At 45.0% G+C, this 13,312-nt stretch overlaps 1 protein-coding gene across 9 annotated transcripts in view; it reads right to left on the bottom strand.

The window, feature by feature from the left end:
• AFF2 (AF4/FMR2 family member 2) overlaps positions 1 to 13,312 on the bottom strand; it is a 486,016-nt gene that overhangs the window by 416,072 nt on the left and 56,632 nt on the right. Inside the window, exon 1 of one of the 9 annotated variants that reach the window (XM_013984020.2) lies at positions 7,476 to 10,062. The exons of the other annotated variants lie outside the window; for them this stretch is intronic. Coding sequence (XP_013839474.1) covers positions 7,476 to 7,510 — 35 coding nt within the window. The 5' untranslated portion in view covers positions 7,511 to 10,062. Of the gene's footprint in view, positions 1 to 7,475; positions 10,063 to 13,312 lie in introns of those variants that run through there. 9 annotated transcript variants of the gene reach the window in all.

Below are 13,312 nucleotides of genomic sequence, written 5' to 3'. Positions count from 1 at the left end.
ATTCAAGACTCTAAAATTGCCTCTTTACAAAATACTATTTCTAAATTAACTGAGGCAAATAAACAACTGGAAAAAACCAGAAAGCTTCAGAGACCTCTTTTGCCCCTCCCCATCCTATGTGTCTCCAGGTGCACAGCAGCCACCTTGTGCCAAGACCCTGCCCCGGTGCCATCTTCCTCTTTTCCTTCTGTGCTGTCTCTACCTCCCCTGTACCCTCCACACCCTCATTCTAATCCTCTCACCGAACTTCACCCCACTTTCTCCTCCCCTGAACCTATGAAAATCTGCCCCTTTCGATCAGGCCCTCTGAGGATCCACATGCTATACCCCTAATTTCTTACGTTCCCTGGTCTAAAGCTAAACTACAAGCTATGGTCAGATTTTCCCAAAGTAACCGAGGATCCCCACAGACCTGCTGAGGAATTTAATACGGACATTCAAACGTACCAGCCTGCTTTCGCTGACTTTTATCAGCTAGTTCATACGCTTGCCAGTGAAGGTCAAGCCCAACACTGGATAAAAACTCCCACGGGGTCCCAGTTGTACAACCGGAGACCCGCCCTCTGCTTATTTATGATCAGGCTCAGGGCATCACCAGGTGACTCCACTTGGCAACTTTGAGGGCTTTTCCAAAACTGGTTGATTGGAGTGAGATTCAGACTTGTCCTCAGAAACCCAAGCGAACCTGTGCAAATGTTTTCTAAGGACAATACTGGTCTCACTGTGGATGCTGAATCCACTCAGACAGGCTTTACCTCGACGTTCATTAACAGGAAAAACGGGGCTCTTCCTCTTCTAGTTTAAAGGACCGGCAGAGAATGGGGAACTACATCCATGCTAAACTTAGCAACTGAAAGGAAGACCACTAAAAATCTTCAATTTTTTTTTTCTTTCTTGGCCACACCTATGGCATAGGAAAATTTTCAGGCCGGGGATCAAATCCGAGCCACCACAGAGACAACACCAGAGTGGGAACTCCTAAAACCCTCTATTTTAAACTCCAACAAATGGAGGTCCCCAAACACAAAAATGACAACCCCTCCTGGTCTCACCATTATTGCAAGAAGTCGGGACAGTGGAAAAAAAAAGACTGTTAGAAGCTTGACGCCCCACACTCCCTCAGCCCTCTAACCAGCCTTCCCAATGCCGCTGTCATTAAACAGCCTCTGCCTCAGAGTCCTACAAGGGTTCAAGTAGTGGAGATCTCAAATAACCCTCAACAGGTTCCTGTCGCTAACCCCGGCCTCTTTTCTCCTTCGTTCTTCCAGCCTTATTCATTTACTGGGCTGAGATGTCTTCGAAAATATCATGCTGGAATTTCTTTCTCCCAAAAAGCGAAAATAAATAATTCTAGAATTTGATAGCAGCCACAAAAATAGCCAACTACTGAGCGAATCAAATGACCCTTCAGCATCTTTTATTTGCTTCATCTCTGATGGCACTGGAGCTGAGTCTAAGGAAACTAATCATTGGTGACTATAAGACCAGCTGCCGCCCTCCTTATGTGCAAAATTCTCAACTGATATTGGAAGAATGCACACAGACTGATATTGGAAGAATCTCCTATTAAGATCCAAAATGCTATAGGCCTCTCCCCAGAATTAGCCAAGACCCTATAAAGAGGCCCTCCCAGGCACGAAGCCAATAGGTCTTAGGTGATTATAAGGCCCTGGGCCTCATTACCTGATGTACTAGCCCCTAAGTGATCCCTATTTTACCTGAAAATAAACCCGTGACCAAGAACGGATATTTGCCCAAGACTCCAAGCTTTAAACAATACTGTCATCCCTGTCACCCTTGTTGTTCCCAATCCTCATATTTTTTTAGCCTCGTGACCACCAGAAGCGAATTTTTCACTCTGAGGATTTATATAGAGCCTTCTTTAGCATCCCTATAGATAATGCTAATCAGTACCTCTCTGCCGCTATTTGGGAAGGACGACGGTGTACCAGGACAGTAATGACCCAGGGTTTTACGCAAAGTCCTGCTTTTTTTTTTTTTTTTTTTTTTTTGCCACACCCAAGGCATGCAGAAGTTCCGGGGCGCCACAGCAGTGACAACACTGGATCCATAACCCACTGAGCTACCAGAGAACTCCCCCCAAAGTCCTTCTTACTTCTCACAAATCAGGAAAGCTGATGTAGATGATATAAACTGTTCCAGATGCTCTCCTTTGTTACAATGTTTAGACAACTTGCTTCTCTCTCCCCTCCTTCCCAGGTCTTTTTTTTTTTTTTTTTCCCCAGGGAGACAGCATCCACCTATTGAAGATTTTAGCCTCAAAGGGGCAGAACGTTTCTAAGGGGAAACTACGGTTTGTTTAAACCCAAGTTCCTTATCTGGGTCACTTGATCTCGGAAGAAGGGCTGCCCCTAGATCCAGATAGGCTTCATGGAATCCTGAACTTCCCCAAGCCAAAACCAAATGCCAACTATGAGGTTTTCTTGGGCTGGCTGATGATTCTTGGAACTGGATTTGGAACTTTTCCCTCATGGCCAAGCCTTTATATGCCTTACCAGAGAACACCGATCCTGACCCTTGTTATCGGGGGAGATGTGGATGACCCACCTTTTAACAGCTTAAAGGAAAGCTTGATAAAGCATCCTGGCCTCGGGCACCCTAATTATCAACTTCCCTTTTTCGCCTTTCTATAGGAGAAGGAGACAAGTACTCTCAGAGCAGTCACCCAAACCATGGGGGTTACCACGGCCCCATAAGGCACTGCAGTCAACAGGCAAACCCTATGGTATGAAGATACCCCTGCCCGCTATAGAGCCATTCCTGGCCCTTTCTTTTAGCTAAGGCGACCAAAGAGATAGTTACGGGATCCCCTCTAACTATTTTTGTACCCCGTGCAGTAGAGCCCTCCTGAATTCCGATCCCACTCAATCCCTTTCGGCCAGTCACGGCACTTCCTATGAAAGCCTCATGGTAGCCACTCCTCATGTAACTCTTTCTCGCCATAATAACCTTGACCCTGCCACCCTTCTTCCTTCCTCTAGGGACTACACTCCTCATGACTGACTCTGATCGATCCCCTTCTGCCTCCTCACAGTGAATTACAGGAAACTCCTCCAACCAACAACTGCATTTTCCATGGTTTACCAATGGTTCTTAAAGAATGAAAATGGTAATAATATGCTGGATACGCAGTTGCAACTCCTTTTAAGCCACCTTGGCCTTTGGCTACCTTGCTCTAACAGGCTGAATTATACCATCTTCCTTGGGTCTGCATTTTAGCAAAGGGCAAAACTGCAAACAGTCGATATGCCTTTGGAGTAGCTCACCACCTCAAAATGCTATGGAAACAGCAAGGACTCATTCCTTCCAATGGGGATAAAATTTTAAATGGCTCTTATGTCCAGAATTTATTAGATGTCACACTCTTGCCAACCACTTTAGCTACCATTAAGGTCCCTGGGTATTACAAACTTGACTCCCTGGAAGCGAAAAGAAACCACACTGCTGATATTTCTGCCAAGAATGTTGCCCTCAAAGGAACCAAAAAGCAAACCCCTGCCATGGTCCAAAGGGAGGTTTTCCCAAATGATAACCTAGAAAAATTGGTTACAGAAGTCCAAGAACTGGCTCCAGCAAAGGAAAAACAAGACGAGACATCTAGTAGCTGTTGATTTGAGAGAACTCTGGTTTGGACCAAATAACAATCCAGTCTTGCCAGAGACGCTAAAATTCTCATTAATGACTACTGATTGTGTAGGCACTAAACCATTGGTCTGCAGATAAAATAATAATGTTTATGAATCGATACTGATGGGGAGGTTCCCATTGTGGCTCAGTGGGTTAAGAACCTGACTAGTATCCATGAGGGTTCAATCCCTAGCCTCTCTCAGTGGATTAAGTATCTGGCGTTGCCACAAGCCATGGCATAGGTCACAGATGAGGCTGTGCTACACCTGGTTTTATTTTTGTCTGCAGTGGCTGGCATTTCTCATGGGCATATGAATGTTTAGATAGCTGGTGAACTGATGATCAATACTTACTGGGATATTTAACTGCCCCGGTCAACGTTCATAACAAATCAGAAGCCTCCCACTGGTCCTCCCCAGTAAACCTCAATGGTCCCTTACATGGAAGCTTCTAGAAGGCATATATTATTCCTGGTTTGCCTTACAGGGAAAGCCCTTCTCCTGTGGGTCCAAGTAAATGCCAAGGAACACATGATCAGAAATCGCTACCTAACGTTAGGTTAGCCAGCCAACTCCACAGCCAAGGCAGCAGCAGCCACAAAAGGATCCCTTGACTCATTGGCTAAAGCAGTTTTCGACAATGCTACAGCTCTTGCTGAACAAGGAGGTGTTTGTGTGATCGCAAATACCACTGGTTGCTCACGGATAAATAGAAGTTCAACTACACAAGATCAGGAAGTAAGCACACTGGTTACAAAAAAATTCTCCTAACACTCCATGGTCCTTTGATTTGTTCAGCTGGCTACATTCCGGTCTAGGGAAAAGGACCACTCGGATCTGTCACGCTAATTTTCATTCTATTTTACATACTCATTTTTAACTTTATACCTTTTGCCTGTTAAATCTCTGCAGAAGTGATGTACCAAATAGAGGGATGTTTAGCTTAGTCCTTCAAGATAACCTCCAACACCTATGATTTTGATAAGATACAGACTTTAGGTGAGAGGTGCCTGAGAGTTCACCCTCCTACTCTTTCTTGCTACTCATGTGTGACCTCAGTGGTTTCCATTCTGTGTACATTCCCTGAAATATTGGACACGACAAGCAGGAAAGGTCCTTCCTAGCAGCAAAGGGCAAACCCACCAAAACCTGACTGTTGATCAGCAATGCTCTAAAGGAAAGATCGTGATCAAAAAAGGGAAATGTAAAATTAAATAAAGGACACTCCATTTAAAACGGAGTCAGGAAGCCCTGAAGGGAGAGCTCTCGTGCACTCCCACTCTCTGCCACTTGCAGACCCCAGCAAGAAGTGTACCTTGTATTTTTCACCTGGAAGAAGCTTACTTTACATACCTCAGCAGGAGGAAGAAACATCTTCTCCTTGCCTAGCAACAACCCAGCCAATGAGAAACCACAACATTCAGCCACTGGGAAGCTGCTACCACCCTGAACTCCTACTCTGTGCCAACGAATTTTATTCAGCATAGCCCCTTCCAACTTCCTCCTTTCCTCCATAAACAAAGGCTCCTTTCCTTTGTTCTCTGGACTTACTTATGGCTTGCCATAGTTTGCTTGTCCCCAACTGCAATCCCTTTGTGATTCCTGAATGAATTCATTTTGCTGGTAAAGTAAATGGCTATTCTTTTTTCAAGGTTGGCATTATATACTTTACTGATGGATAAACACATCCATATGTACTTAAATCTATACTTCTGACGGTCTTACAGATCTTTTTATTCTCCACAGTTGAGCTCTGAACCCAATATATAGTTGTTATGCAACAAATGGTCACTGGAAGAAGGGAGAATAAAAATTAAAATATGTTTTAAAGTTCAAGGGGGAGGAGGAGGGAGCGCGGGATGGTTTGGGAATTTGGGGTTAATAAATGCAGACCATTGCCTTTGGAATGGATAAGCAATGAGATCCTGCTGTGTAGCACTGGGAACTATGTCTGGTCACTTATGATGAAGCATGATAACGTGAGAAAAGAGAATCTATACATGTATGTGTAGCTGGGTCACCATGCTGTACAGCAGAAAATTGACAGACACTGTAAACCAGCTATAATGGAAAAAAATAAAAATCATTACATTAAAAAAAAACTTTTAAAAAAAGAATATGGAGGTTCTGGGTTAACATCCTGTCTTCAAAGGCATGTTAACTAGACTGACATGGGTTTCTAATTGTACTTTTCCAATAACTTTGGACCCAATTCTTCTGTTGACTCTGGCCAATCATTAGCATAATTCTGAACATAACAAAAACCAAAGGAAACACCAGGGAAAGTATAAATTCAGCCTGGAGAAATTCAGGAAAGCTGCTTAAAGGAGGCTGCTCTTGAGCCAAATACTGAAGGATAGCAGGTGACGGAGATCTCTTCCTGACCCCTGGAAGAGAAGGAGTAAAGGTACAGCTGGGGAAGGAAAGACTAAAGAATAAGCAATTACAAACTCGAAATGGTATAAAATGGCAGAGCAGAAGGTGTGGTGAGACAGGGCAGATGAGGCCACATCAAGATGCCTCCAAAATAGCACAATGAGTGATGCTGATGCTTGTTTTTTCTAATCAAGAAGGAGCTAACAAATGCTTTGGAGGAAAATACCTTTCTTCTAGGCAGTTCTTCTAGACAGTTCATTACCTCTATTGTATCAAATGAATGAGGCAGCTTCTCTATAATTACACAGGCATTTTGGACCTCACTTTCTTAATAATTTCTTTATTAGTTACTGAATATAGTGTAATGATAGTATATATGTCATCCTAAGTGTCTTAGACATGAACAAAATACATGTTTAAAATACATTTGGGATTGAATTCAAATGATCACGTAGAGTTGAAATTTAGTCCTAAATGCTATGATATTGCCAGTTAGGTAATGCCACCACAGATTTATTGAATCTTTCTGCTGTGAGGAAATATCATTTATAGCATGTTTGTTGTTTTGTCCTATCCAATTTCTCCTTTCTGAGGTTTCCTTCCCACTCTGCAGTGATTCCCTCATTTTATTTCCTTATTTGTATCCCTTTCATTTTCACATTAATCTTTGGAAATAAAAGGTAGACAAGTTCTAAAGAAGATCAGTTTTCTTTCTTCCCTTCTGTTCAACGAGCATTTACCAAGTACCTGTCATGGTCTAGACACTGATTTTGGCACTAGACACACCACAAGGAACAAGATGGACTGCCCTGTCTACCCTCAAGTCGTTCACAGTCTCATTGGGGAGACAGTCCAGGCTGAAATTCAGTTCCGAGATGTTTGCAAGCTTACAAGTGAGTGTATGGAATGGAGAGTAAAAGGCTCCCAGTGGCCTGCAGCAACCAGTTTTATTCTGTTCTTGTCCCACCAAAGACAAAATTTCAATCATTCTTTGGTAAGACTGGTCATTTGTTTTAGAAAAACCACTTCAACAGACTCTAGGTACACAGACATAAAGCATAAGAAATGGCACCACTCTCCGCCTGGCCACTCAAGACCAAAATTGAGAGGACGTGCCCCCCATTCCTCCCTTTCGCTCACCCTCCCCTCACCACATGAACACACTGGATCCATGCGCAACTCCATCTGACCCCACCTCAACATATCTCCTGCAGCCACTCACTTCTTTCCATCCCGTGCACACCACCATCTGCCATCTGCCCTACTGCAACAGGCTCAACAACCGGCCTCTCTTGCTTCCTTCTTCACCTCCCCATGGTGGGTTCTCCAAAGGCGTCCTTGTAACATGTAAATCAGATCACGATTTTCCCCCCTCAGCCCTTGAAGTACCCACTGATCTGGTCCTTACCTACCCCCGTGACCTCAGCCTCTATAAGGTTACCCCTCCCTTACCGAGGCTCGTTTTGTTCCTTGAACAAGCCAAGCATGTCTCTGCCTCAGGGCCTCTTGTATTCCACGGCCATCCCCTTGAATAGCTTCTCCAAGATCCTCGCCTCACCAGCTTCTTCTCATCATTTAGATCTCAGCTCAACGAGGCTAAAGTCAGCCTCTTTCGCTTCTGTAACTGCATCACACCGTCTGATCTGGCGTTCCTCAAATCACTTACTACAATCAAAAATGAAACTGTCTGTTGATTTTTCCACATCTGCCTACTCTGACTAGAATGTAAGTTCTGTGAAAACAGGCATGTTTCCCTATTGGCCCCTCAGCACCGAGCTCAAGAAGAGCCTTTAGCAGGCCCCTTGCAAGAAGTGAGGAAGGGAGGGAAGGGGGGGGAGGAGAGAGAGAGGGGGGAGGGAGGGAGGGGGGAAGAGTGGTATCAACTCTTCTGGGACATATCAATGAAATCACCCTTGACCTGAGTGCAGCTATTTTCGGGCTCCTTTTTCTTGAAAGGTTGAGTTGGCCCGTCTGTTGCCTTGGTTGCCACAGGGCTTGGGACAGGGAAGGGAGCATGGGAGCCAGATTGTCTTCCTGACTCTTTAGGCGAGGGGACAGGACTACAGCCTGTTGTGGCTTGTCACCTGTGAAGATGAGGGAGGTTTGGCCTCTTTCTGAGAGTTGCTTGCGGTAGACAAAGAACCAAGGGGAGACACCAAGGTGCCGCTTTCCTGAGGGACCTGGCAAGAGTCTAAGCAGTGGGTCTCTGTGGTCTCCATGGGTTTTGACGCTAAGGTCGCATGACTTTTACTCACCATGCAGCCATGGCTTTAACACTAAATCAATACACAGCTCCCAGGAGACCACCAGCTACGTCTACATGATGCCAAAGCAAGCTGCCAATTGATTAAAGGTGGTCAAAAAATAAATCAGTTAGGCAGACAGGTTCAATGTCAGGTAGACAGAGCCACAGTGTCATGTGCTGACACTACCGTGTTGTCTTAAATTGCTAAAAAAATTAACGATAGCGAGAGGTGGGGAACTCAGCACTTTCATTAACGCTTTCCCATAAGTTAGCTCAGTCATTTCCAGGGTCTACAACTAGGATTAGAACTCATGGACTCGAATTTTAATCATATGAGCTCCATGTGCAAGGGGCCATTTCAATACTGACTTTTGCACCTTTGATTTGAAGCGATCATGAATATTGCGTAACTTTCCCCACCTCTTTTTTTCTGTTAGTAGGGTGCCATACGGTTAACCAGTTTAGTTAAGGGCAACTCACCATTGAGCCAGTGTCATAAAAATGTTCGAGAAGGTGGCTTTCTAAGAAAGTAAAGCAGCCCCCCAAATAGCTTCGCCACACAGCCCCCCCAGGCGAGATCCCTGTGTGTCCGGTCTATTCCATGGCCCCGAGAGGGTCCGGTCCTGCCGGGGGGTGGGGGGTCACAGGCACTGGCTGGCATGTTAAGGAAGCACCCCCACCCCCTTGTCCTGAGGCAGAGGCGGGGGAGGACCCAGTCCAAGAAGAAAACCCTGGAGGGCTCCTGGAAGGAAGCGCCCCTGAAAGCTGACCTCCGGCCAAACCCGTCTCTGCCCCAGACTCTGCTGAGCTCGGAGCGAATCCTTCTTGGGTTTCACACAGGCCAGGAAGTGAACTCCCTGAGCGGACGGACGGGGTCACCGAAGGGGCATCATCACCCACTTCCAAGCCTGACTCCCTGCTGATGCCCAGGAGGGAGAGTCTCTAGAAGCACTTCTCTCTGGGAGACCTGTGACCCAGGGGTGGAGTTCAGAATAAGTGTGGAAAATGTCACCCCGCAGATAACGGGGTGCTAAAAGACTCAAAGATTCAGTTCACTTATTTACTGAAATCCTTCAACCTCTCAGTTGTTGTTTTGGACAACCAGCAAGTATTTTTGAGTACCTACTGAATGTCTGGCTGGCACAGTGGATACAAAGAGCCTGAGACGTGGTCTTTATCCTCAAGGAAGCCATAGTCTTCTGAAAGAGGCAGATACTGCAAACAAATAATTACAGTCTATCCTGGCAAATGCTGTCAGGAGAGCTGCAGAAAGCGCTGTGGAAGCCCAGAGGTAAAATCCATTCTGACTAAGAAGCCCGTGCAGGGGGAGAGAGAGAAATTAGGGAAAACTCCAGAGAGAGGCATTAGAGTTGGGCTTCAGGGTGAGCAGGAGGTGCCCAAAATACCCAGTCATCAAGCGAGTTGGAATGTCGAGGCTATATTTAAAAAAAAATCATAACTCATGCAATATTTTTCCCCTTTGCCTCAAGCGCCAATGCCCCTGAGAACAGTGCCGTTACTGATCCTGTCATTTTAAAGTTAGATCTTTTTTCATCGTAGATTTTTCTTACATTAATTTTGATTTACTTTTACAAAGACTCCGTTAAAATATTACTTGTCTCAAGGACTGAATTTGTGGTGCCACCTGAAATGCTGAGCTGGGGTGTCTGATCTGCCTGATCCAGTCACAGCCAGCCAGGCGATCTGTCAGATGATGAGGGCAGACAAAGGAACTTCCCTGACGTACCTAAAACATGCAGTCTCACCCATTTTCGTCTTCCTTTTTTTTTTTTTTTTTTTCCTTTTAGGCTGCAGCTGCAGCATATGGAGGTTCCCAAGCTAGGGGTCAAATTGGAGCTGTAGCCAGATCTGAGCCGCCTCTGTGCCCTACACCACAGCTTATGGCAACGCCAGATCCTTAAGCCACTGAGCAAGGCCAGGGATCGAACCTCCGCATCCATGGATACTAGTCCTATTCCTTTCTGCTGAGCCACAACAGGAACTCCCTCGCCCATCTTCTTCAAGTGGCGGCCTCACTGGCCACTCCCACTGCCCTTCTAGTATCTAGCACATGGAAGGCACTGAGCACTGAGCACTGGACAGCCAGCTCCCTGGCCTCCCAGCGCCTGGGATTCCTGGTGTCTGCTAATGGCTTTCCTTTAAGTGAGGTCCATACTTCAGAAAAATGGCACAGCCTCACTCATCCGAAAGCTGAATGGCATCCATTGCTATTTTCCTCCCTTCTACTAAATGAATGCACTTGGCACTGCCAAGTAAGTTCCCTTTAGCTGAGTAAAGCTAAAGACCTGGTGCCAGTCTCTCTGAGGGGGCGGGGGGGAATGGAGCCATTTCCAAGAATTCCAGGCTATAATTTTTACATTACAGTGTTATTATCAAGAGGTGGTTTTGTTTGGCACATCCTTTTCCGTTTTTTTTTTTTTCCTTATATGTTTGGCGACAGCCATGAGAGCATATGTACCGTCTATTATTTCATCTAAATATTCCTCTTGTTTAAGAGGGTAAGGTGGGCACTGAGAACCCAGCTCGGTGACAGAGCCACTATATATAGTTCTGCAAATGAGCCTCTGGCTCAAAGACACAGCATGGTGAGCAGAGAAAACACTTAGGCCCACAAAACTGCCTCTCACTCTTAGAGCTCATAACCTCATTGATTTCGGTCCGGATTTATGGCGTCATTTGTTCCTGATAAGAGCTACTCGCCTGCACGACTCTACCAGGAAAAGGTAAAATATAATCTAGCAGGGCAAACGAGAAAGGGAAAAGGAAAATCAAACCAGGTGAGGACTTGACAAATTCACTGCTGTTGCCCTGATTCTTTTGTTCATTGACAACAACGTGCTCTGTAAAACTTGCCTGAACAGTCCCCATTTTTGCCTTCATCCTCCAAAAGCAGGGCTCCAATGTTCAGAACCAGAAATCTGTCACTCGACCCAAGACCCAGGTGTTTGTTAAACACGGCGAAGCATCCCATAGGGTGAAAGCTCAGATGAGCCTGGGTTCAAATCCCAGCTTGGCCCTTTCTAAGCCCTGCACCTTGGGAAAGTTACTTAATCTCTGTGGGTGCAACTGGCACCACTGAAAAAAATGGGTGCCTAAGGGTCTCCAAAAATCAGAGGTGACTGAGTTCAAGCATAGAAAATACACTGCCCGACTCGTGGGAAACAGTCGATACCATGCCACATTCATGTATGCACAGATATATTTTAGGAACTCTTTTAACGTGTACAGCAGGCCACCACAATTTTTAGTGTCATTACAGTCAATCACTTGGGATTTTTAAGACACCTCCTTTTATTTAAATGGAGGAGAACCATAAAATAATGAGACTCTTCAGATGACAAGCTAGCCGACCTGTGACATTCAAATGAATGCTGGCACCTTCGAAGCAGCGCCATGAGGAAGCCATACCCCGTGTTCAAGGAGACACACTGCTCGACTGAGTTTGGAATTCCTCTGAGGGAATTACCTTCAGCTACAGTTATGAACCAGGCATGAAAATGAGGCTCATTATTTTCCAGCCACAGCTCCTTCATTCTTCAGTAAGATGTGTATTCGACCGTATCAGTCTCCTTACTCACCAAATCTGGCTCCAAATGACTCTTGGTTATTTCAGGAAAGCAAAATAAATAAATAAAAAAACCCGCCGTTGCCCTCAAGAGATGAAAATCTGAGGCCCTTGATGATACTCAAAAAGAACGAGACACAGATGGCAGAAGTCACTCACAAAGACAAAATTGCTAACTTTACCAACCTTGAAGACATCACTTTGAATGGGGCCAAACCCAGGCTGGCTGGGTACCGCCATTCTGGACATGGCCATTAAATACCAAGCACTTTCCTCTTTCTGGTCAATGGTAGAAAGCCTACAGCCATGTATAGCAGGTCTAGTTCCTAATTTAACATCGCAGTCATTGCCATTTTTTGAAATTTACTCTCTGCCTATTTTGGGCAGCTACACAGAAACAGCAATATTCACCGGAATAATCCCTCTGAAATCATCTCTTTTTAAAGTTACCCTAAAAGTGGGGTAAGCTCGGTTTGGATCCATCCAGATACAGTTTTTCCAGGATAAACACTATGAAGCCAGAGGATAAACTTCTCCCACACAGGGTTAACAGCAAAAATGCTGATACGACCTTAAGTATCGTGGCGCCCGGAACCGGCGCTATAATTAATCTAAATGTACTGTAATTACACTAAATGTTACTTCTGTAGAATAGTTCCAAATCATGTGGCTTTTTTATGCTTAGATAACATGCAGTTTATTTCCAATCATGGATGTAGGCATGGTTTGCTAAAGGAACATTAGGTCTGGAAGCAATATCTTAATCAAATCAGAATTTCTTCTGTAAAACAAATCTTTGGCTTTTGAAGAATTAGCAGCATCTAATGCCTTAGGGTAGATATGTGAAACTGAGCTGAAATCCCCACCCCTGGATCTCTCCTTCTGCCCTCTGGCTTCCAGTCTCTCACAAGTGCATCCGTGTAGCCTCCTACACTGTCTATGCTCATCAACCGCACGGCTATGTCTAAATTACGCCCTGAAAACTCCGCGTAGAAAATCAGTTGTAGAAAAGTTCACCTGTGTGGTGTCTTCCTTTCTTCAAAACAGAAGCTGGTTCCTTGTGGAAGGAACTCATTTAAACAAAACCGAATCGCAGGCATCCATAAATCAGAAGATTATTGGTATGTGCATAATTTGATGCATAAAAACTGAATGAATATTCCAGGACTGAAAACGCAGCCTCTTACATATGCAGAAAGATTTTTTTTTTTTTTTTTGGGCAATGTTAGCTTCGTATGGGAAAACCGACTGCGGTGGGAACCATCAGCTGTTGTCATCTTTCTAATTGGTGGGTTCTTTCTCCATGCCCATCTCCCCAGTGCTGGGGGCTCAAACAATCGCTGTCCCAAAAAGCAAATGCCAATCGTGCTGAAGGATGTATCTTAACAAATTCAAGTCTGGTGCTCCAATCAGGAAGCAGAGCACGTTCTAGGTGGCAGAGGTACTAGGAACTGCCTT

The sequence above is a fragment of the Sus scrofa genome, chromosome X, assembly GCF_000003025.6.
Source record: "Sus scrofa isolate TJ Tabasco breed Duroc chromosome X, Sscrofa11.1, whole genome shotgun sequence".
Lineage (NCBI taxonomy): Eukaryota > Metazoa > Chordata > Mammalia > Artiodactyla > Suidae > Sus > Sus scrofa.
The sequence above is the reverse complement of the archived record's forward strand: the minus strand, read 5'-3'. Positions and strand labels throughout refer to the sequence as shown.